The 26,105-nt window shown below is 46.1% G+C and overlaps 1 protein-coding gene across 2 annotated transcripts in view; it reads left to right on the forward strand.

The window, feature by feature from the left end:
• Window positions 1-26,105, forward strand: part of abtb2b (ankyrin repeat and BTB (POZ) domain containing 2b) — a 346,414-nt gene that overhangs the window by 281,432 nt on the left and 38,877 nt on the right. For both annotated transcript variants that reach the window (XM_078221062.1, XM_078221063.1), the window contains 3 exons: window positions 17,241-17,376; window positions 23,391-23,617; window positions 25,710-25,888. In XM_078221062.1, the coding sequence (XP_078077188.1) occupies window positions 17,241-17,376; window positions 23,391-23,617; window positions 25,710-25,888 (542 nt within the window). The remainder of the gene's footprint in view (window positions 1-17,240; window positions 17,377-23,390; window positions 23,618-25,709; window positions 25,889-26,105) is intronic.

Genomic DNA, 26,105 nt, shown 5'->3' on the forward strand with positions numbered 1-26,105 from the left:
TGGAGAACAGATATCCACTCCATCTGACGAAGGGGCAGCGCTCCGAAAGCTTATGGTATTTGCTACCAAATAAACCTGTTGGACTTTAACCTGGTGTTGTGAGACTTCTTACTGTCCTATTATTCTGCCAGTTTTCTATCCATGTTGTTACGGTCCCTTTTATTCAATGAGCTAAATCTTTCTCATAAGTCTGTTGTGTGGCACTGTATCGAGTGCCTTCTGCAAGTCCAAGTACACCACATCAACAGCAATACCCTCATTGACCCTTCCTGTTAACTCCTCATGTTAGTTAAACACAATTTCCCTGTTAGAAGTCCATGCTGGTTCCTCCCAATCACCCACATTTATCCAAGTGACTACTAATCCTGAATAATTATGTCGCGAGGCTTGTCCACTGATGATGTTAAACTGACTCGCCTGTAATTTCTTACAACCTTTTTTTGAACAAGAACATAACATTTGCAATTCTCCAGTCCACTGGCACCTCTCACGTGTCTAGAGAGTTCTGGAATGTTGCCTGCTCCCTGCCGTCGATGCTCCTACAGACAATGTGGGTGGAGGGAGCATTAAACACAGGTTAAAGAGATGTGTATTGTCTCCAGACAGGACAGCCAGCAAGCCCAGGAGGCAAGCTGTGGGGGTTACTGATAGTGTGACATAAAGCCAACATCTCCTCCACTCACATTGTCTGTATCTTTAAGAACTGGTTGGTTGTATAGAGATTTGCATTCTAATCAGTATTCTGTAACTTGATTTTGTATCTCTGTGCCCTGTCTGAGAGCAGATTTCCACTCCATCTGACGAAGGAGCAGCGCTCCGAAACGAATGGTATTTTCTACCAAATAAACCTGTTGGACTTTAACCTGGTGTTGTTAAAACTGTTACTGTGTTTACCCCAGTCCAACGCCGGCAACTCCACATCATAGTTTGCTGCGGACAATGGTCTGTTTGAGGTTGCACAGTTGTTTGAAGGCAAGAAGTGGGGGTGTGGGGATGGCCTTGGCGAGATGTTCGTCTTCATCGATGACATGTTGAAGGCTCTGGAGGAGATGCCGTAGCTTCTCCACTCCGGGGAAGTACTGGACAACGAAGGGTACTCTGTCCACCGTGTCCCGTGTTTGTCTTCTGAGGAGGTCGGTGCGGTTTTTCGCTGTGGCGCGTCCGTACTGTCGAATGATGAATTGAGCGCCATATCCTGTTCTTGTGTGGGCATCTTTCAGTGTCTGGAGGCGTTTGGGCATCTCTGCTCTTCCCAGACCTATCCAGCTTTCTCTTCTTTGGCAGGTACAATATCTAAGATGGATATTCCATGCTTCGCTGCTACATTGAAGGAAGGCTCTCTGAAAGCCACTTTCTGGTCACTGCTCCGACTCTCAGCTTCACCCAGTGAATCCGGCATTCTTGTCAGAGCTGCAGCTACCTCAGCCTCCTTGCTGTCAGGGACACTTTCCGTTCTTTCTCTGTCTGCTCGAGCTTGGCTGGGGGTCTTTCCTTTTTTGTTTGCCATGACCTGATGCCTCTTTAGTGGAATTCTGCTGACTACGCCAAGCTGTAATTTGGGATTTAAGCACATGGACTTCACAAAAACCACTGGCATCATAGGGGTATCAATTCTCGAGAGAAAGTGTAACTCCGCAAAACAAACTATTTACAGATTCACTGCTGACACTCCAGATCTCGGTCCGATTCAGACCTTGGCTCCTCAACGCAGTCACTCGCCAGGCAGAATCAGATTTGTTCTGTTGCCCAGCTCCTGGCAGTCCTGCCCTCTGCCTCTCTCACGTGAGGCTTCTTAGACTCAGCGATGGTGCCACTTGGTTTAACTTGGTTTCCAATTTACTTCCTGGCTCCTTATCCCGCTTCAGGGGCTTCAGGACTCTCTGGGCTTCAGGAACACTGGCACTCACAAGCTCTGGATTGGCCCTCGCTGATTTCTCCCTCGCCTCCCCACTCAGAGAGGTCCACAAGGACCCACCAGTTCCCCTGTTTGGTGCTCTTCTCCAACATCGCCACCTGCTGCCTGAGGCCCCGCTACACAAGGTTAACGGAACTTCATCTCTTATCATAGAATCATACAGTGGTGAAGAGGCCCTTTGGCCCATCAATTCCACACCAACACATTAGAAACATCTGAACTCCCCCCTAATCCCATCTGCCAGCACTTGGCCCATAGCCCTGAATGTTATGATGTGCCAAGTGCTCATCCAGATATTTTTTTTTACATTTTTATTGAAACTTTCCTGATATTTTACACAGCAAACAAACACAGATACAGATCCACACAGAGCTCGCGTGTGCACTCCAACGCGACTGGGCACAGGGCTCCCCGTGGCCAGGGGACAGGCCCCTGGCACCCACCCCGCACAAGTTAATTGGGGAACTCTGTGGGAAGGCAAAGGGACGTCTGGTAAGTGGCACACTTTCAGAAGTGTGTTAACCAGGGTTCAGGGTAAACACATTCCTCTTAGAGTGAAGGGCAAGGCTGGCAGAAGGAGGGTAGGTTGTTGCATAAGGTTAAATCTCACAGGATCCAGGGTGAGATATCTAAATGGATACAAAATAGGCTTCTTGACACAAGTAAGAAGTCTCACAACACCAGGTTAAAGTCCAACAGATTTATTTGGTAGCAAATACCATAAGCTTTCGGAGCACTGCTCCTTCGTCAGGTGGAGTGGAATTTTCCACTCCATCTGACGAAGGAGCAGTGCTCCGAAAGCTTATGGTGTTTGCTACCAAATAAACCTGTTGGACTTTAACCTGGTGTTGTGAGACTTCTTACTGTGTTCACCCCAGTCCAACGCCGGCATCTCCACTTCTTGACAGAAGCCAGAGGGTGGTTGGAGAGAGTTGTTTTTTAAACTGGAGGCCTGTGACCAGCGGTGTGCCTCAGGGATCTTGCTGGGTCCACTGTTATTTGTCATTTATATTAATGATTTGGATGAGAATGTAGGAGGCATGGTTAGTAAGTTTGCAGATGACACTAAGATTGGTGGCATAGTGGACAGTGAAGAAAGTTGTCTCCAATTGCAACGGGATCTTGATCAATTGGGCCAGTGGGCAGACGAATGGCAGATGGAGTTTAATTTAGACAAATGCAAGGTGATGCATTTTGGTAGATTGAACCAGGGCAGGACTTACTCAATTAATGGTAAGGCGTTGGGGAGAGTTACAGAACAAAGAGATCTAGGGGTACAAGCTCATAGCTCAAAGAACAAAGAAAATTACTGCACAGGAACAGGTCCTTCGGCCCTCCAAGCCTGCACCGACCATGCTGCCTGACTTAACTAAAACCCCCTACGCTTTGGGGACCATATCCCTCTATTCCCATCTCATTCATGTACTTGTCAAGATGCCCCTTAAAAGTCACTACCGTATCCGCTTCCACTACCTCCCCCGGCAACGAGTTCCAGGCACCCACCACTCTTTGTGTAAAAAATCTGCCTCGTACATCTCTTTTAAAACTTGCCCCTCGCACCTTAAACCTATGTCCCCTAGTAATTGACTCTTCCACCCTGGGAAAAATCTTCTGACTATCCACTCTGTCCATACCCCTCATAATCTTGAGGACTTCTATCAGGTCTCCCCTCAACCTCCGTCGCTCCAGTGAGAAAAAACCAAGTTTCTCCAGCCGCTCCTCATAGCTAATGCCCTCCATACCAGGCAACATCCTGGTAAATCTTTTCTGTACCCTCTCCAAAGCCTCCACATCCTTCTGGTAGTGTGGCGACCAGAATTGAACACTATATTCCAAGTGCGGCCTCACTAAGGTTCTATAAAGCTGCAACATGACTTGCCAATTTTTAAACACAATACCCCGGCCGATGAAGGCAAGCATGCCGTATACCTTGACTACCTTCTCCATCTGCATTGCCACTTTCAGTGACCTGTGTAGCTGTACACCCAGATCCCTTGCCGATCAATAGTCTTAAGGGTTCTGCCATTTACTGTATATTTCCTATCTGTATCAGACCTTCCAAAATGCATTACCTCACATTTGTCCGGATTAAACTCCATCTGCCATCTCTCCGCCCAAGTCTCCAACTGATCTATATCCTGCTGTATCCTCTGATGGTCCTCATCGCTATCTGCAAATCCACCAACCTTTGTGTCGTCCGCAAACTTACTAATCAATCCAGTTGCATTTTCCTCCAAATCATTTATATATATTACAAACAGCAAAGGTCCCAGCACTGATATAGGACGGGGTATAGAGTATAAAAACTGGAGTCTGATGATGCAGCTGTATAGAACGCTGGTTAGGCCACATTTGGAGTACTGCGTCCAGTTCTGGTCGCCGCACTACCAGAAGGACGTGGAGGCATTGGAGAGAGTGCAGAGAAGGTTTACCAGGATGTTGCCTGGTATGGAGGGTCTTAGCTATGAGGAGAGATTGGGTAAACTGGGGTTGTTCTCCTTGGAAAGACGGAGAATGAGGGGAGATCTAATAGAGGTATACAAGATTATGAAGGGTATAGATAGGGTGAACAGTGGGAAGCTTTTTCCCAGGTCGGAGGTGACGATCACGAGGGGTCACGGGCTCAAGCTGAGAGGGGCGAAGTATAACTCAGACATCAGAGGGACGTTTTTTACACAGAGGGTGGTGGGGGCCTGGAATGCGCTGCCAAGTAGGGTGGTGGAGGCAGGCACGCTGACATCGTTTAAGACTTACCTGGATAGTCACATGAGCAGCCTGGGAATGGAGGGATACGAACGATTGGTCTAGTTGGACCAAGGAGCGGCACAGGCTTGGAGGGCCGAAGGGCCTGTTTCCTGTGCTGTACTGTTCGTTGTTCTTTGTTCTTTGATCCCTGAGAAACACCACTTGTCACAGCCCTCCATTCACTGCTACCCTCTGTCTTCTTTGACCAAGCCAGTTTTGTATCCACCTTGCCAGCTCACCTCTGATCCCATGAGACTTCACCTTCTGCACCAGTCTGCCATGAGAGACCTTGTCAAAGACCTTACTGAAGTCCATGTAGACAATATCCACTGCCCTACCCTCATCAATCATCTTCGTCACTTCCTCGAAAAACTCGATCAAGGTCGTGAGACACGACCTCCCCTTCACAAAACCATGTTGCCTCTCACTAATACGTCCACTTATTTCCAAGTGGGAATAAATCCTGTCTCGAAGATTCCTCTCCAATAATTTCCCTACCACTGATGTAAGGCTCACCGGCCTGTAATTACCTGGATTATTCTTGCTACCCTTCTTAAACAAAGGAACAACATTGGCTATTCTCCAATCCTCTGGGACCTCCCCTGTAGGAGAGGGTAGGAGAGCACATTTCCACTCTGACGAAGGAGCAGCGCTCCGAAAGCGAATGGTATTTGCTACCAAATAAACCTGTTGGACTTTAACCTGGTGTTGTTAAAACTCTTACTGTGACCTCCCCTGTAGCCAGTGAGGATACAAAGATTTCTCTCAAGGCCCCAGCAATTTCCTCCCTTGCCCCTCTCAGTATTCTGGGGTATATCCCATCGGGCCCTGGGGACTTGTCTACCTTGATGTTTCTCAAGAACCCCAATACCTCCTCCTTTTTGATCTCAACATGACTCAAACTATCTACACATCCTTTCCCAGATTCATCATCCACCAAGTCCTTCTCTTTGGTGAATACTGACGCAAAGTACTCATTTAATACCTCACCCATTTCCTCTGGCTCCATACATAGATTCCCTCCCTTGTCCTTGAGTGGGCCAACCCTCTCCCTGGCTACCCTCTTGCTCTTTATATATGTATAAAAAGCCTTGGGATTTTCCTTAATCCTGCCTCCAATGCATTTTCATGATCCCTTTTAGCTCTTCTTACTCCTTGCTTAAGTTTCTTCCTACTTTCCTTGTATTCCACACTTGCTTCGTGTGTTCCCAGCCTCCTAGTTTTGACAAATGCTTCCTTTTTCTCTTTGACTAGGCTCACAATATCTCTCATTATCCAAGGTTCCCAAAACTTGCCATACTTATCCTTCACCCTTACAGTAATGTGCCGGTCCTGAATCCCTATCAACTTACACTTGAAAGCCTCCCACATGCCAGATGTTGATTTGCCCTCAAACATCTGTCCCCAATCTACATTCTTCAGTTCCTGTCTAATATTGTTGTAATTAGCCTTACCCCACTTTAGCACCTTAACTTGAGGAGTACACTTATCTTAATCCATCAGTACCTTAAAGCTTACTGAATTGTGGTCACTGTTCTCGAACTGCTCCCCTACTGAAACAAAGCTCCTTGAAAGTGGAGTCACAGGTGGACAGAGTGGTGAAGAAGGCATTCGGCATGCTTGGTTTCATCAGTCAGAACATTGAATACAGGAGTTGGAATGTCTTGTTGAAGTTGTACAAGACATTGGTAAGGCCACACTTGGAATACTGTGTGCAATTCTGGTCACCCTATTATAGAGAGGATATTATTAAACTAGAAAGAGTGCAGAAAAGATTTACTAGGATGCTACCGGGACTTGATGGATTGAGTTATAAGGTTAGGCTGGATAGACTGGGACTTTTTTCTCTGGAGCGTAGGAGGTTGAGGGGTGATCGTATAGAGGTCTATAAAATAATGAGGGGCATAGATCAGCAAGATAGTCAATATCTTTTCCCAAAGATAGGGGAGTCTAAAACTAGAGGGCATAGGTTTGAGGTGAGAGGGGAGAGATACAAAAGTGTCCAGAGGGGCAATTTTTTAACACAGAGGGTGGTGAGTGTCTGGAACAAACTGCCAGAGGCAGTAGTAGAGGCGGGTACAATCTTGTCTTTTAAAAAGCATTTAGACAGTTACATGTGTAAATTGGGTGTGGAGGGATATGGGCCAAATGCGGGCAATTGGGATTCGCTTAGGGGTTTTAAAAAAAAGGGCAGCATGGACAAGTTGGGCCGAAGGGCATTTTTGTATGCTGTAAACCTCTATGACTCTATGACTCTGTAAGTCCCGTCTAATTGCACCAGTAATGACGGTGGTAATATAAAAACAAAAAGACAGAGGAACGCCACTGGAGAACCAACTGAGCGTCTATGCAGCCCAGGCTATAAACTAGCGAGCGGAGAAAGGGGAAAGAGAGTCAGTGAAGGAGAGAGAAGAAAGAGAGTGGGTGGCACGGTAGCACAGTGGTTAGCACTGCTGCTTCACAGCTCCAGGGACCTGAGTTCGATTCCCGGCTTGGGTCACTGTCTGTGTGGAGTTTGCACATTCTCCTCGTGTCTGCGTGGGCTTCCTCTGGGTGCTCCGGTTTCCTCCCACAGTCCAAAGATGTGCGGGTTAGGTTGATTGGCCATGCTAAAATTGCCCCTTAGTGCCCTGAGATGCGTAGGATAGAGGGATTAGTGGGTAAATATGTAGGGATATGGGGGTAGGGCCTGGGTGGGATTGTGGTCGGTGCAGACTCGATGGGTCCAATGGCCTCTTTCTGCACTGTAGGGTTTCTATGATTCTATGATTCTAAATAAGCCTTCAATGTCTCCCATAAGGTAGCTGCCGAGACTCCCGGAGCATCATTAAACTCTAAGAAATCATTGATCTGAGTTAACAGAAATCTAACAAATTCATCATCAGAGAGCAGACAAGTATTAAATCGCCAAGGCGTACGGGGGCCCACCCTCCTCCCCAAGACCAAGTCCATTGTCAAGGGAGCATGGTCCGAGGTTACAATGGATTTGTAGGAGCATGAGTGCACAGCTGGGAGCAACTTATTATCCACCAAATAGTGATATATACGTGAATACGTTCGGTGGACAGGTGAAAAGAAAGAATATTCCCTCCTAGTTGGGTTAAGAAACGTCCATGGGTCTGACACTGCGTATTCCATGAGAAATGATTTAATAATTTCTGCCGATTTGGAAGATACAGTGGTCCTGGGGGAGGAGCGGTCCTGGGGGAGGAGCGGTCCTGGGGGAGGAGCGGTCCTGGGGGAGGAGCGGTCCTGGGGAAGGAGTGCTCCTGGGGGAGGAGCGGTCCTGGGGGAGGAACGGTCCTGGTGGAGGAGTGCTCCTGGGGGAGGAACGGTCCTGGGGGAGGAGTGCTCCTGGGGGAGGAGCGGTCCTGGGGGAGACTCACTGGTCTGTAGTTCCCTGGTTTATTTCTACAGTCAATAGTGGAATAAATATTGGGATAAATAAATATTAAATAGTGGAGCCATGTTAGCTGTTCTCCGGTCATCTGGCACCTTCCCCGTGGCCAGACAGGAATTAAAAATTTGGATCAGAGCCCCTGCAATCTTCAGGAACCTCGTGCCAAGATTGGGGGAATTTCAACTTAGTCGCCAACATTTTTGTAGCATTTTAGTTGAGTATAATTAATAGTAATAGTAAGTGAGGACCTACTGATCCCTGTTTATCTGAATTGTGAAGCATTCTCTGAGGTTTTTTCCAAAGTAGCTTATTCCCTTTTAAAAAAGAACAAAATATTTGGATTTGACTGAATCTTAATATTTCATATTCCATCATGCAGTAATTTAGCCCATTAGAATCGAATCTATTAATATAATTTATAATTAATATAGAATACAGCCCCACAAAATGGTGGTCATTTGGAATGTCACTGTGTGATATGGCACTCGGTGAATTGCCCATTTGGGGAGCAGGTGTAGACATGATGGACCGAAAGCTCTCCTCCTGTGCTGCAGAAATTCTGTGATAAAATTGTAGCAATTTTGTCGTGTGAAGAGAGATTGAACAGTTTAGGCCTATGCTCTCTGGAATTTAGATGAATGAGGGGAGATCAAATTGAGGTATACCAGATGATAAATGGTATGGATAAAGTAGACGTGGAGTGGATGCTTCCTCTTGTGGGGCATTCTAGGACGAGAGGTCACAGTCTTAAGATAAGGGGCAGCAAATTTAAAACAGTTGAGGAGAATCCTTCTCCCAAAGGGTTGTGAATCTGTGGAATTCGCTCCCCCAAAGTGCGTTGGATGCTGGGACAGTGAGTAAATTTAAGGAGGAGTTAGACAGATTTTTAATTGGTAATGGGTTGAAGGGTTAGAGTCATAGAATCATAGTGGTTTAAAGTATGGAAATAGGCCCTTCAGCCCAACTTGTCCATGCCGCTCCTTTTTTTAACCCCTAAGCTAGTCCCAATTGCCTGCGTTTGGCCCACATCCCTCTATACCTATCGTACCCGTGTAACTATCTAAATGCTTTTTAAAAGACAAAATTGTACCCGCCTCTACTACTGCCTCTGGCAGCTTGTTCCAGACACTCACCACACTCTGTGTGAAAAAATTGCCCCTCTGGACACTTTTGTATCTCTCCCCTCTCACCTTAAACCTATGCCCTCTAGTTTTAGACTCTCTCGTCTTTGGGAAAAGATATTGACTATCTAGCTGATCTATCCCCTCATTATTTTATAGACCTCTATAAGATCACCCCTCAGCCTCCTACGCTCCAGAGAAAAAAGTCCCAGTCTATCCAGCCTCTCCTTATAACTCAAACCATCAAGTCCCGGTAGCATCCCAGTAAATCTTTTCTGTACTCTTCCTTGGTTATGGGAGAAGGCAGGAAAATGAGGACGAGGAGCATATCAGCCATGATTGAATGGTGGAGTGGACTTGATGGGCCGAATGGCCTAATTCTGCTCCTAAATCTTATGAATGTGTGAACTTGTAATTTGAAATAACACACAATGGCTTTATCCTTATTTTGCTGTTATGTTTATTCCCAGTTTCTGTCGTAGCACCTCAGGAATGTATGAAACTAAAGTAGTGCAGTGAGAATAAGTTGATACTGTCCTCATTCTGCCTCTCATCGCTAGTTTCGAAGTGGCAATATCAGGGGCGGGAAGAGATAACAAACATAGCAAAAGGACCGGATTTATTCAAAGTGTGCATAGGTGTCACAAATGGAGAATTAATAGATTAAGAGCGTAGTTTTGATGGATCAAACATTCCTTCCATCCTGGATCTTTGTTACCGTGTGACTGGGCTGCAGACAGAAGCATTAACCTGAGGAGTTGCATCAATGAATTCACTTTAGCTCACGTCGGTCGGTTTTATGTTTTAAGGTCAGGAACTTCCTCCCTGGATGATTTTATCAGCACAAATTTTTCAAATAAAAATATTCAAAAACAGCCACAGACTGGAAGCAAAAGTTAAAAGTTGATGATAATTCATTGTAACGTTTGTCGGCGTGTGTGAGAGACATTGCTGCGAGCGACTGATGATGAGACTTGTTGTGTGAAGAATGAGCTGTCCTGCAAACAGTTGGTAATGTTGTACAGATGTTCTTTGGAATCCAGTGACCTTGAATTCATATCTTCTGGTTTCTATTAGATGATAAGACACAGACCATCAGGAACATCCAAACAAAACTCAAACAGAATCAAATTGACATTTGAGTTTTTTACAGATGTGTTGCACACTAAAATATTCTGGACTTTATCTGGCACAGACACTGCATTTAATCAGCTGTCCCCCCCATACCCCCCCCCCCCCCAACCCCCTCCCCCTCCCCATCCCCTCCACCCTTTCCCCCTCCCCCATATCTACAGCAGACTGCACCTGTGTACACAACACAACCACATCGGAAAGAACAAACATCACGTTTTCTAAAGAAAGCCGTGAATTTCTTTGTCATCAATTCAAGAGCAAAGGGTCAAACCATTGCTTTTAATATTTATTCACGGGACTTGGGCGTCGCTGGCAGGCCAACATTTACACTCTGGCAGCATCTGGAAGGAGAGAAAGGAGTCCAGATGACCCTTTGTCAAAGCCTTTGCCAACATTTACACTTGGTTGGTCCAAATAGCCCTGAGGTGGGAGTACCTGCTCCTGCCTGTAGCGGGCATCGCAGTGGGAGTGGAAAATATCACGAGAGCCGGAAAGTTGGTTTTAAATCCGACACTGGGGATAGAATCATAGAATCCCTACAGTGCAGTAGGAGGCCATTCAGCCCATCGGGTCTGCACCGACAAACAAAGAACAAAGAAAATTGCAGCTCAGGAACAGGCCCTTTGACCCTCCAAGCCTGCACTGACCCATGTTGCCTGACTTAACTAAAACCCCCTACCCTTCCAGGGACCATATCCCTCTATTCCCATCCCATTCATGGACGAAAAGAAATTGGTTTAGGTTGGAGGGTCACAGTTTTTTTTTTTAACTGGTCGGTGCAACATCGTGGGCCGAAGGGCCTGTTCTGCGCTGTAATGTTCTATGTTCTATGTTCATTCATGGATTTGTCAAGACACCCCTTAAAACTCACTATCGTATTCGCTTCCACCCCCTCCCCCGGCAACGAGTTCCAGGCACCCACCACCCTCTGTGTAAAAAATCTGCCTCGTACATCTCCTTTAAACCTTGCCCCTCGCACCTTAAACCTGTGCCCTCTAGTAATTGACTCTTCCACCCTGGGAAAAAGCTTCTGACTATCCACTCTGTCCATGCCTCTCATAATCTTGTAGACTTCTATCAGGTCGACCCTCAACCTCCATTGTTCCAGTGAGAACAAACCAAGTTTCTCCAACCTCTCCTCATAGCTAATGTCCTCCATACCAGGCAACATCCTGGTAAATCTTTTCTGTACCCTCTCCAAAGCCTCCACATCCTTCTGGTAGTGTGGCGACCAGAATTGAACACTATATTCCAAATGTGGCCTAACTAAGGTTCTATAAAGCTGCAACATAACTTGCCAATTTTTAAACTCAATGCCCCGGCCGATGAAGGCAAGCATGCCGTCTGCCTTCTTAACAACTATGTATCATCCTTCCTGGAAGGTTTCCTGCTGGGGGAACCTGCTTCACATGCTTTGCAAGGTCATTCATTGTTAATTCCTGTCTGAGTAAGATTGAGGCTGAGATGTTCTCACACCTCATCTGTTTTCAGGAAAGGTCTGGGTTGCATGTTGAGGTGGCCCGTTGACCCAGTGTGGGGGAGGGGACCCCCGCAAAGAGCTCATTGACCCAGCGTGGGGGAGGGGATCGCCGCAAAGAGCTCATTTAATCAATATTTGATTATATTGAAAAATGCTAATCTGCTCCCAACGTTGTGTGGCAGGAATCGAGGCCGCATTGCAGGCTTGATGGCTCGATCACAAACCGAGTTCACATTACAAATGGGTGGCACAGTGGCACAGTGATTAGCACTGCTGCCTCACAGTGCCAGGGACCCTGGTTCAATCCCAGCCTTGGGTCACTGTCTGCGTGGAGTCTGCACGTTCTCCCCATGTCTGCGTGGGTTTCCTCCGGATGCTCCGGTTTCCTCCCACACTCCAAAGATGTGTGGGTTAGGCGGATTGGCCATGCTAAATTGCCCATTAGTGTCAGGGGGATTAGCAGGGTAAATATGTGGAGTTACGGGGTTAGAGCCTGGGTGGGATTGTTGTCGGTGAAGCCTCAATGGGCCGAGTGGCCACCTTCTGGACTAGAGGGAATCAATGACTCTAATCTATGATTCTACGAGAGTAACTAGATAGCGACATCTGCAATAAGCTGGGAAGGGGCCATGGTGTGTATGTGTGTGATGTGGAGATGATGGCGTTGGACTGGGGTAAACACAGTAAAATGTCTCACAACACCAGGTTAAAGTCCAACAGGTTTATTTGGTAGCAAAAGCCACTCGTAGTTAAAGAAGCCATCCCCTACGGACAAGCCCTCCGAATACACAGGATCTGCTCGGATGAGGAGGATCGCAACAGACACCTCCAGACGCTGAAAGATGCCCTCATAAGAATAGGATATGGTGCTCGATTCATCGATCAACAGTTCCGACGCGCCACAGCGAAAAACCGCACCGACCTCCTCAGAAGACAAACACGGGACACGGTGGACAGAGTACCCTTCGTCGCCCAGTACTTCCCCGGAGCGGAGAAGCTACGGCATCTCCTCCGGAGCCTTCAACATGTCATTGATGAAGACGAACATCTCGCCAAGACCATCCCCACATCCCCACTTCTTGCCTTCAAACAACCACGCAACCTCAAACAGACCATTGTCCGCAGCAAACTACCCAGCCTTCAGGAGAACAGTGACCACGACACCACACAACCCTGCCACAGCAACCTCTGCAAGATGTGCCGCATCATCGACACGGATGCCATCATCTCACATGAGAACACCATCTACCAGGTACACGGTACCTACTCTTGCAACTCGGCCAACATTGTCCACCCTGATACGCTGCAGGAAATGATGTCCCGAGGCATGGTACATTGGGGAGACCATGCAGACACTGCGACAACGGATGAATGAAAACTGCTCGACAATCACCAGGCAAGACTGTTCTCTTCCTGTTGGGGAACACTTCAGCGGTCACGTATATTCGGCCTCTGATCTTCAGGTAAGCGTTCTCCAAGGCGGCCTTTACGACACACGACAGCGCAGAATCGCTGAGCAGAAACTGATAGCCAAGTTCCGCACACATGAGGACAGCCTCAACCAGGATCTTGGGTTCATTTCACACTATCTGTAACCCTCACGACTTGCCTGGGCTTGCAAAATCTCACTAGCTGTCCTGTCTGGAGACAATACACATCTCTTTAACCTGTGCTTAACCCTCTCTCCGCTCACATTGTCTGTACCTTTAAGACTTGATTACCTGTAAAGACTCGCATTCCGACCATTATTTTGTAAATTGAGTTTGTATCTTTATATGCCCTGTTTGTGAACTGAAATCCCAATCACCTGATGAAGAAGCAGCGCTTCGAAAGCTCGTGGCTTTCGCTACCAAATAAACCTGTTGGACTTTAACCTGGTGTTGTGAGACTTCTTACTGTGTTTACCTGTGTGACAGCAGCTTACAAAACAGGCACAAAGATAGATGTGAAATGTAGCTGTACATTGTTAATATTACAGGCATGTGGCTAACAGCTGTGCCACATGGTGCTCCTCATGTTTCTGAGATTTCAGAACCCTATTGCCACATCTTGGTTCTCCCCCAGCATCCAGAGCAGAGGTGGAGGCAGCCTGCTGACTGCTACACCCTGTTGTCTGTGATAATTGCAGCTGGCATCCTCTGGGGGGCCAAGACCTGGAGGACTCCAGCCTGCTTTAGAGGTCCTGCATGGGGCAGGTACACCCTCCTCAGTCTGTGGAGCTGGAGCTGATGGGACCATCAGGGGATTGGGATCCAGTGGACCCTGCCAGGGTCACCTGGATGGATGGCCCTGGGGTGTACACCTGGATGGATGGCCCTGGGGTGTACACCTGCAAATCCTCCTCCCTCGGAGTGCCCGAGGAGTCCTGGCTGACTGGGATTGGGGGTAGGGTATTGAGATGGATAGAAAACTGGTTAGCAGAGAGGAGACAATGAGTAGGAACACATCCGAGCGCCACTTTCAGACGCCTAAGAAGGAAAGTCTTCAATAACTGCGCCATCCTTGCTGGTTTAAGATCCTCGTGCACAAGGCAGTTCTCCTCCAACTCTTCGATACGGCTCAGAAACCTATTTGGAGGAACCTCCTGATTGAAGGATCACATCCAACACTTTTCATGCCCGCCTTCCGGCAAGGAAGTCAGTAGAAGGATCCTGAGAAAGGAATCCCAGTGATCTTGAATCCAAGGACTGATCCCACCTTCTAGAAACATCTGCCAATTGCACTGGTGGAATTGTGGCTCTGGGATCGGATTCATCATCCACACGAGGACCCACAGAACCCGTGAGCAGTGACGCAGGGTGTCGAAGGTGGACGGTCGCACTCGTTAGCGAGTGATCATCAAAGAATAAGAATAAAAATTCTATTTGGACTCTATTGAGATATGGGACAGGGAGTTCATTATTCACAATGTGAGCTTCTCTCTACTTTACCCATTCGAACAAGAAGTGATCAGGCTGATTGCTTGTTGCTGTACAGGGTTCTAAACATAGCAAAACATTTTTACTCCTTTCTGCTGATTGTTTAAAATTTAAAATTATTCTTCAATATAAATCTCTTTACCAGGAAATGGTGGCCACCACCCAGCTGCTCAGGAGATTAACATTGATTGTCCATCTGTTAATGTCCTCACGGTTCCAGTGTCCTAGAATGAAGCAGCTATCCTCAAATAATAATCTATCTGACATCTCTCCACTGAGTAAAAGTTACTGGAACAGTCTTTATCTCGATATCAGGAGAAAGCTAAACAGAATTACCTTGGGAAAAAGAAGTGCAAAAAGATAGAAAAAGCAGCTTTTTATTCCCAGTGATTAGTCTTTGTGCACAGGAGTCGTTTAATTAAAAAATAAACTATAGGGTTCATGGTGGGAGATATAGGAAGGATATCAGAGGTAGGTTCTTCATGCAGAGAGTGGTTGGGGTGTGGAATGGACTGCCTGCAGTGATAGTGGAGTCAGACACTTTAGGAACATTTAAGCGGTTATTGGATAGGCACATGGAGCACACCAGGATGGTAGGGAGTGGGATAGCTTGATCTTGGTTTCAGATGAAGGTCGGCACAACATCGTGGGCCGAAGGGCCTGTTCTGTGCTGTAATGTTCTATGTTCTATGTTCTAAACTTGGAAACTTCTTCATATTTGGGCCTGAGAGTTTATCCAGTGAGAAACCAGCCTCGCTGGACCCGGGAGGAAAAATTAAATTCGGATTTATTTAAACAAGATTGGAAAGAAGGATAAACATTTTCAAATTGAAGCGTTGCTTACTGGGAGATGACTGGAGGTCAGTGAGCACTGGGATAATAGACAGATTGTAGATGGTGTTAGGTGCAGGTAGCAGAGTTTGTGATATCCTTAAGTTATTGATAGGAGAGCATTGGAAAAGCCAAGTCTGCAGCTAACAAAGGCATTGATGAGGATTTGAGCAGCAGGACCGGGTGGAAGTTGGCGATGTTATGAAGGTGGGAATAGGTCATCTTAGCTTTCAATATTTCCCTGAATGGAGGAGGCAGACAAATAAATACAAAGAAAACCCAAATTAAAAACAGCCAGAAAAAGCTACAATACTGATGCAGAAAGCAAAATTTCACTGGAGCAAATTGAACCCAATTAGCAACTCAATCCTTCAAAAGTCAGAAGGTCATTTCTCATCTCTGTGCATCATAAAGGGGGTAAGAGGTGAAAGTGCTGCAGATTGGGAAATCCTGACCCCTGCAAGCCCCCAACATTCAGCCTGAGAGTTTGATAAATAATGATACCAACTGTTTTGGGGCCACTGCTGTTTGTTATTTTTATTAATGACCTGGATGAGGGCGTAGAAGGATGGATTAGTAAATTTGCGGATGACACTAAAGTCGGTGGAGTTGTAGACAGTGCGGAGGGAAGTGGCAGGTTACAGAGGGACATAGATAAGCTGCAGAGCTGGTCTGAGAGGTGGCAAATGGAGTTTAATGCGGAAAAGTGTGAGGTGATTCACTTTGGAAGGAGTAACAGGAATAGAGTACTGGGCTAATGGTAAGATACTTGGTAGTGTGGATGAACAGAGGGATCTGGGTGTCCATGTGCATTGATCCCTGAAAGTTGGCACCCAGGTTGATAGGGTTGTTAAGAAGGCGTACGGTGTGTTAGCTTTTATTGGTAGAGGGATTGAGTTTCGGAGCCAGGAGGTCATGCTGCAACTGTACAAAACTGGTGCGGCTGCATTTGGAGTATTGCGTACAGTTCTGGTCGCCGCATTATAGGAAAGATGTGGAAGCATTGGAAAGGGTGCAGAGGAGATTTACCAGGATGTTGCCTGGTATGGTGGGAAAATCGTATGAGGAAAGGCTGAGGGACTTGAGGTTGTTTTTGTTAGAGAGAAGAAGGTTAAGAGGTGGCTTAATAGAGGCATACAAGATGATCAGAGGATTAGATAGGGTTGATAGTGAGAGCCTTTTTCCTCGGATGGTGGTGGCTAACACGAGGGGACATAGCTTTAAATTGAGGGGTGAGAGATATAGGACAGATGTTAGAGGTAGGTTCTTTACTCAGAGAGTAGTAAGGGCGTGGAATGCCCTGCCTGCAGCAGTAGTGGACTCGTCAACATTGAGAGCATTCAAATGGTTATTGGATAAACATATGGATGATATTGGAATAGTGTAGATTAGATGGGCTTTAGATTGGTTCCACTGGTCAGCGCAACATCGAGGGCCGAAGGGCCTGTACTGCGCTGTAATGTTCTATGTTCTATGTTCTAAAGTCTGATCTCCTCAACTATGCAAGTTCAAAGGTTGCAGTGCTCCCAGTCCCAATGCATCATCAGCTTAGATATTCTAACCAAATATTCCACCACCCAGGAACGTGACCCCGTGTTTGACGTATGGAGGAGTATGTTGGTGGAGAATAATTTCAGTGGTATCTTTCCTGTTTGTTTTAGTCTTACTGAACATTGCACATGGTTCCTCTGTCTAGGTAACTATGAGCTGGTCAGCCTTTTGCTCAGCAGAGGTGCCGACCCCCTACTGAGTGCACTCGACACAAATGGAATGACATCGGTGCTACATGAGAACATGAACTGCTTTAGCCAGGCAGCTGCTCACGGACACAGGTAAGCAACATAGTGTTTGCTGATTGGACACAGGACACAGGTAACCAACATAGCGTTTGCTGATTGGACACAGGTAACCAGCACAGTGTTTGCTGATTGGACACAGGACACAGGTAACCAACGTAGTATTTGCTGATTGGACACAGGACACAGGTAACCAACATAGTGTTTGCTGATTGGCTGATTGGGATTCCACATCTTTTGGGATGGTGTAAAGTGAAGGCGTGGATCACTCGTGCCAACTTTGTCTGAATGAAGAGAATTTCTTCTATTTGCTAAGAATTCAGTCAGTATGAAATTAGTAAAAATGCACAAGATCCTGTTGCTTGTTGCTCCGAGTGATTTGCTCAGACTCAGATCAGCAATCTGTAGATTCAATGTGGGGGACATGGAAGGTGAGATTAGAGCATTGAGCATCAGCAAGAAAGTTTTACATCTTTCATAACCACCAAAGGTCTCGAGGCACAAAATGTAGTGACTGCTGTTTAGTAGGAAATGTTATAGTATGTATGATTTCAAGAAGAAATTAGATATAGCTCTTGAGGCTAAAGGAATCCAGGGATATGGGAGGAAGGGGGGGATCAGGATATTGAATTTGATGATCAGCCATGATCAAAATGAATAGCAGAGCAGGCTCGAAGGGCAGAATGGCCTACTCCTGCTTCGAGTTCCTATGTTTCTATGTTATAGTATGGTGGAACGAAATCACGTGACTCTCAATCAATGCAGAAGTAGATGGACTTTGTCACAGGATGTTGTACACAACTAAGTTCAATAAAAACCGGAAACAGTGAATGTGGTTTGTAAATCAGTCTGTACAAGAAAAAGAAAAAAACATTAACTTTCAGGTGAGATGGTCAGAATTCTTCAGATAGGTCAGCTTAAAGACCAATTTTCATCAACAGAACATTCCAGATCTTTAAAGTTTATTTTTAGTCACAAGTAGGCTTACATTGATGTTGCCTACATGGACTTTAGCAAGGTCTTTGACAAGGTATCGCATGGTGGATTGTTGCATAAGGTTAAATCTCACGGGATCCAGGATGAGACATCTAAATGGATACAAAATTGGCTTCTTGACAGAGGCCAGAGGGTTGTTGTAGAGGGTTGTTTTTCAAACTGGAGGCCTGTGACCAGCGGTATCTAAATGGATACAAAATTGGCTTCTTTGCAGCATGGATTCATGAGAGGAAAGTCGTGTTTGACGAACTTACTGGATTTTTATGAAGATGTGACTAGTGCGGTTGATGGAGGGGAACCGGTAGACGTGGCGTTTTTGAATTTCCAAAAGGCATTCAATAAGGTGCCTCACAAAAGGTTGCTGCAGAAGATTGGGGCACACGGAGTTGGGGGTAGGGTATTAGCATGGATTGGGGATTGGCTATCCAACAGGAAACAGAGAGTTGGAATAAATGGGTGCTTTTCTGGTTGGCAGATGGTGACTAGTGGCGTGCCGCAGGGATCGGTATTGGGGCCTCAACTGTTTACTATTTGCATAGATGATCTGGAGGAGGGGATGAGTGTAGGGTAACAAAGTTTGCTGACAACACGAAGATAAGTGGGAAAGTGAATTGCGTGGAGGAAGCGGAAGGTCTGCAGAGAGATTTGAATAGGCTGAATGAGTGAGCGAGGATCTGGCAGATGGAGTATAACATTGACAAATGCGAGGTTATTCACTTTGGAAGAAATAATAGCAAATTGGATTACTATTTAAATGGAAAAAAATTACAACATGCTACTGTGCAAAGGGACCTGGGGGTCCTTGTGCATGAGTCGCAAAAACTCAGTCTGCAAGTACAACAGGTGATCAAGAAGGCAAATGGGATGTTGGCATTTATCGCGAGGGGGATAGAATATAAAAGCAGAGATGTCTTGCTGCAACTGTACAAGGCATTGGTGAGGCCGCAGCTGGAATACTGTGTGCAGTTTTGGTCCCCTTACTTGCGAACGGATATATTGGCCTTGGAGGGTGTGCAGAGAAGGTTCACCAGGTTGATACCGGAGATGAGGGGTATAGATTATGAGGAGAGATTGAGCAGAATGGGTTTGTACTCGTTGGAGTTTAGAAGGCTGAGGGGTGATCTTATAGAGGCATATAAGATAATGAAGGGGATGGATAGGGTAGAAGTGGAGAGGTTCTTTCCACTTAGAAAGGAAACCAGAACTAGAGGGCACAGCCTCAAAATAAAGGGGGGTCAGTTTAGGCCAGAGTTGAGGAGGAACTTCTTCTCTCAGAGGGTGGTGAATCTCTGGAATTCTCTGCCCACTGAAGTGGTGGAGGCTACCTCGTTGAATATGTTTAAGTCACGGATAGATGGATTTCTGGTCGGTAAGGGAATTAAGGGTTATGGGGAGCAGGCGGGTAAGTGGAACTGATTCACTTCAGATCAGCCATGATCTTATTGAATGGCGGGGCAGGCTCGAGGGGCTAGATGGCCTACTCCTGCTCCTATTTCTTATGTTCTTGACAGAAGCCAGAGGGTGGTTGTAGAGGGTTGTTTTTCAAACTGGAGGCCTGTGACCAGCAGTGTGCCTCAGGGATCAGTGCTGGGTCCACTGTTATTTGTCATTTATATTAATGATTTGGATGAGAATATAGGAGGCATGGTTAGTAAGTTTGCATATGACACCAAGCTTGGTGGCATAGTGGACAGTGAAGAAAGTTATCTCCGATTGCAACAGGATCTTTATCAATTGGGCCAGTGGGCTGATGAATGGCAGATGGAGTTTAATTTAGACAAATGCGAGGTAATGCATTTTGGTAGATTGAACCAGGGCAGGACTTACTCAGTTAATGGTAGGGCGTTGGGGAAAGTTACAGAACAAAGAGATCTAGGGGTACATGTTCATAGCTCCTTGAAAGTGGAGTCACAGGTGGACAGAGTGGTGAAGAAGGCATTCGGCATGCTTGGTTTCATCGGTCAGAACATTGAATACAGAAATTGGAATGTCTTGTTGAAGTTGTACAAGACCTTGGTAAGGCCACACTTGGAATACTGTGTGCAGTTCTGGTCACCCTATTATAGAACATAGAACATAGAACATTACAGCGCAGAACAGGCCCTTCGGCCCACGATGTTGCACCGACCAGTTAAAAAAAAAAACTGTGACCCTCCAACCTAAACCAATTTCTTTTCGTCCATGAACCTATCTACGGATCTCTTAAACGCCCCCAAACTAGGCGCATTTACTACTGATGCTGGCAGGGCATTCCAATCCCTCACCACCCTCTGGGTAAAGAACCTACCCCTGACATCGGTTCTATAACTACCCCCCCTCAATTTAAAGCCATGCCCCCTCGTGCTGGATTTCTCCATCAGAGGAAAAAGGCTATCACTATCCACCCTATCTAAACCTCTAATCATCTTATATGTTTCAATAAGATCCCCTCTTAGCCGCCGCCTTTCCAGCGAAAACAATCCCAAATCCCTCAGCCTCTCCTCATAGGATCTCCCCTCCATACCAGGCAACAGCCTGGTAAACCTCCTCTGCACCCTCTCCAAAGCCTCCACATCCTTCCTGTAATGTGGGGACCAGAACTGCACACAGTACTCCAAGTGCGGCCGCACCAGAGTTGTGTACAGTTGCAACATAACGCTACGACTCCTAAATTCAATCCCCCTACCAATAAACGCCAAGACACCATATGCCTTCTTAACAACCTTATCTACTTGATTCCCAACTTTCAGGGATCTATGCACACATACACCTAGATCCCTCTGCTCCTCCACACTATTCAAAGTCCTCCCGTTAGCCCTATACTCAACACATCTGTTATTCCTACCAAAGTGAATTACCTCACACTTCTCCGCATTAAACTCCATCCGCCACCTCTCGGCCCAACTTTGCAACCTGTCTAAGTCTTCCTGCAAACTACGACACCCTTCCTCACTGTCTACCACACCACCGACTTTGGTGTCATCAGCAAATTTGCTAATCCACCCAACTATACCCTCATCCAGATCATTAATAAATATTACAAACAGCAGTGGCCCCAAAACAGATCCCTGAGGTACACCACTTGTAACCGCACTCCATGATGAATATTTACTATCAACCACCACCCTCTGTTTCCTATCCGCTAGCCAATTCCTGATCCAATTTCCTAGATCACCCCCAATCCCATACATCTGCATTTTCTGCAGAAGCCTACCATGGTGAACCTTATCAAACGCCTTACTAAAATCCATATATACCACGTCCACTGCCTTGCCCCCATCCACCTCCTTGGTCACTTTCTCAAAAAACTCAATAAGGTTAGTAAGGCACGACCTACCTGCCACAAAACCATGCTGACTATCACCTATCAATTCATTACTCTCCAAATAACTATAAATCCTATCCCTTATAATTTTTTCCAACATCTTGCCGACAACAGAAGTGAGACTCACCGGTCTATAATTCCCGGGGAAGTCTCTGTTCCCCTTCTTAAACAATGGGACAACATTCGCTAACCTCCAATCTTCTGGTACTATACCAGAGGCCAACGACGACCTGAAGATCAGAGCCAGAGGCTCTGCAATCACTTCTCTTGCCTCCCAGAGAATCCTTGGATAAATCCCATAGAAAGGATATTATTAAACTAGAAAGAGTGCAGACAAGATTTACTAGGATGCTACCGGGACTTGATGGTTTGAGTTATAAGGAGAGGCTGAATAGACTGGGACATTTTTCTCTGGAGCGTAGAAGGCTGAGGGGTGACCTTGTGGAGATCTATAAAATAATGAGGGGCACAGATCAGCTGGATAGTCAACATCTTTTCCCAAAGGTAGGGGAGTCTAAAACTAGAAGGCATAGGTTTAAGGTGAGAGGGGAGAGATACAAAAGTGTCCAGAGGGGCAATTTTTTCACACAGAGGGTGGTGAGTGTCTGGAACGAGCTGCCAGAGGTAGTAGTAGAGGCGGGTACAATTTTGTCTTTTAAAAAGCATTTAGTTAGTTACATGGGTACGATGGGTATAGAGGGATATGGGCCAAATGTGGGCAATTGGAATTTGCTTTGGGGTTTAAAAAAAAGGCGGCATGGACAAGTTGGGCCAAAGGGCCTGTTTCCATGCTGTAAACATCTATGACTCTGTGACATTAACACTGCAATGAAGTTACTGTGAAAATTCCCGAGTCGCCACACTCCAGCGCCTGTTCAGCTCAATGCATCTAACCAGCACGTCTTTCAGACTGTGGGAAGAAACCGGAGCACCCGGAGGAAACCCACGCAGACATGGGGAGAACTTGCAGACTCCACACAGACAGTTACCCAAGCCGAGAATCGAACCCGGGTCCCTGGCACTGTGAAGCAACAGTGCAAACCACTGTGCCACCGTGCTGCCCAGCAGATCTTGGCCTCAGCTGGAATATTGTGTCCAGTTCTAGGTTCTGCACTTTAGCAGAAATGTGAATGCATTAGAGAGAGCAGAAAAGATTCACAGGAATGGTTCCAGGGATGCGGAACTTCAGTTTTGAGGATAGATTGGAGAAGTTGGGATTATTTTCTTTAGAGAAAAAAAGGCTGGGTGGAGATAATGATAGAAATGTTCAGAATCATGAGGGGTCTGGGCAGAAGCAAGAGGGAGAAACGATTGAGAATGAGAGGGCACAGATTGAAAATGATTGACAAAAGAAGCAAAATCGATATGAGAAAAGTGTTTTCATGCAGCAGTGGTTATGGTTTGGAGTGCATTGCCAGAGAGCGTGGGGAAACCGGGTTTAATTGAAGCATTCAGAAGAGAATTGGATTATTGTCTGAAAAAGATGAATGCGCAGAGTTAAGGGAGAAGGTGGGAGAATGGCATGAAGTGAATTGTTCATTCCGGGAGCCAGTACAAGCATGATAGGCTGAATGGCCTCTCTCTGCACCGTAACAATTTTGCGTTTCCGTAATCCCTGGTGGGCAATGTATTCAGCTAAATTACTGGTAAAATAACAAATTGTTTTCTGCCTATTTTTGTGTTAAAAAGCCAATACAATGATGCTTTGCTTCAATATTTAAATCTATTCCATTGCTTCTTATATAACTAGGAACGTGTTGCGAAAGTTGCTTACAGCACCCCAAGCCCCAAAAGCAGATGTACTCTCCCTGGAAGAAATTTTAGCGGAGGGCGTTGAGAGCGATACTTCTAGCATCGGAAGTATAAACGAAGGTCAGGTTAAACTCTGCAAAGCCAGGATGAAGGCATTACAAGAAGCCATGTATTACAGTGCTGAACATGGTTACCTTGATGTCACCATGGAACTGAGGAACCTTGGTGAGATATTAGTTTTTTAAATAGTTTTATGTCTCTTTTTAAGCAGGATTAAGACTATGGTTTCATGGAAACCTCAATACTTTTCAAAGTGGCCATTCACTACGTATCATTCTAGATGCTGTGGGCAGGATTTTACAGCTCGCTCAACCCAAGACCAGAAAATCCCGCTTGAGGTTAACAGACCCTCCCATTGTCCGCCCCTCGCCCGCTCCAATTCCTGTGGTGGGCGGGGCTGTAGCATTCCGCCGTGAATGTCTTTTTCTTTGATCTTTTTCATGGGATGTAGGCGTCACTGACAAGGCCAGCATCTTTGCCGATTCCTAATTGTCCATGAACTGAGTGGCTTGTTAGGCCATTTCAGCGGACAGTTCTGTGTGAACCACATTACTGTGGCTCTGCAGTCACATGTAGGCCAGACCAGGTAAGGACGGCAGATTTCCTTCCCTAAAGGGACATTAGTGAACCAGATGGGTTTTTCCAACAAATCAATGGTAGTTTTAGGGTCACCATTACTGAGACTAATTTTCAATTGCAGGTTTTATTGGATTTAAATTCAGCTCGCTGCTGTGGTGGGATTTGACCCTATATCCCCAGAGCATTAACCTGGGCCTCTGAATTACCCGTCCAGTGATGTTATCCCGACACCACCATCTCCCCTTAATCGGCTCTTTAACCGCAATGGTTTTCAAAGTTGAGCTTGAATCTGAGCATGCCCCATATTCAAACCTTCCACTCTGAATCCCCAAAAGTAATCACAAAGTGGCGAGTTCCAGTTGACTTTCTTCTTGAGGCAACACTCTACTGAACCTGGTCCCAACATAGAATTGAACCACGATCCTTCTGAATCTCTATCAATCTTTATCGTATTTGGTTGAATATTTATCAAAAGAGCAGGGCGGCACGGTAGCACAGTGGTTAGCACTGCTGCTTCACAGCTCCAGGGACCCGGGTTCGGTTCCCGGCTCGGGTCACTGTCTGTGTGGAGTTTGCACATTCTCCTCGTGCCTGCGTGGGTTTCCTCCGGGTGCTCCAGTTTCCTCCCACAGTCCAAAGATGTGCGGGTTAGGTTGATTGGCCAGGTTAGAAAATTGCCCCTCAGAGTCCTGGGATGTGTGGGTTAGAGGGATTAGCGGGTAAAATATGTGGGGGTAGGGCCTGGGTGGGATTGTGGTCGGTGCAGACTCGATGGGCCGAATGGCCTCCTTCTGCACTGTAGGGTTTCTATGATTTCTATGAGCTCACTCATAAACTCTAAAAATAAGATCCTTGCAGTTATAAAGTTCCTGTTATGTGCTGAGGGCAATCTAAAATGTTTCACAGTCAATAAATTACTTGTGAATTGTGGTCACTCTTTTGTACAGAGATAATACGCAGTACATTTACACATAAGCTCTCAATGTTGCAAATATCAATGTTGACCAGACACCGGAACCAGTCACCTTCCCTCCAAATATTATCCAGAGATTTTTTTTACATGCATCGCTGTAAGCAGTAGATTGAAAAGAGGTCACCTCTGTCAGCGCTAAATTATATTCTAATATAATCTCTGGAATGAAGCTTTTCAGTAAAATATACTTTTCTGACTCCCACTGTTTTAAAGTGGCACGGTAGCACAGTGGTTAGCACTGCTGCTTCACAGCTCCAGGGACCTGGGTTCGATTCCCGGCTTGGGTCACTGTCTGTGTGGAGTTTGCACATTCTCTTCGTGTCTGCGTGGGTTTCCTCCGGGTGCTCCGGTTTCCTCCCACAGTCCAAAGATGTGCGGGTTAGGTTGATTGGCCATGCTAAAATTGCCCTTAGTGTCCTGGGATGCGTAGGTTAGAGGGATTAATGGATAAATATGTAGGGATATGGGGATAGGGCCTGGGTGGGATTGTGGTCGGTGCAGACTCGATGGGCCGAATGGCCTCTCTCTGTGCTGTAGGGTTTCTAAGATTTCTAAGATTCTAAGAAAGCTGCCTTGTCGCTGTTACATTATATATTTGGGTGCTGGAGGATTGTCAAACTAACCAGTGAAAGGTGAAACGGCAGCAGGGACACAGCAAAGAATCAATACCGCATCAATTCCTTCTCATTCTGTTCAATCCTGCAGGTGTCCCCTGGAAAGTACACGTGTGGATTGAGTCTCTGAGGACCGCATCCCATCAGTGCAGCTATCCTGTGATGCATTACCTGTTACAGGAATTCACTGCAATCAAAGAGGAGGATTATAATGAGGAGCTGATCCATGAGGGGATGCCACTGATGTTTGACATTCTTAGAGTTAGCAAGGTAGAATGCGTTCAGTTTTGTAATGATGTTACCGAGTGATATAACTGCCCAGGGAGTTAGGATGGATATAACCTACTCTTCTCCCTGGGAATAATTAATTCCAGCTGCATTAAAATACAGGTAACAACATTCAGTTGAAAGGAAGTTGGTATTTATTTTAATAATTGATGTATTTTAGGATCTGGTTTCCTATTTGATTTGGTTTGTGACTTATCCT

Source organism: Mustelus asterias, chromosome 9, assembly GCF_964213995.1.
Source record: "Mustelus asterias chromosome 9, sMusAst1.hap1.1, whole genome shotgun sequence".
In the NCBI taxonomy this organism is placed as follows: domain Eukaryota; kingdom Metazoa; phylum Chordata; class Chondrichthyes; order Carcharhiniformes; family Triakidae; genus Mustelus; species Mustelus asterias.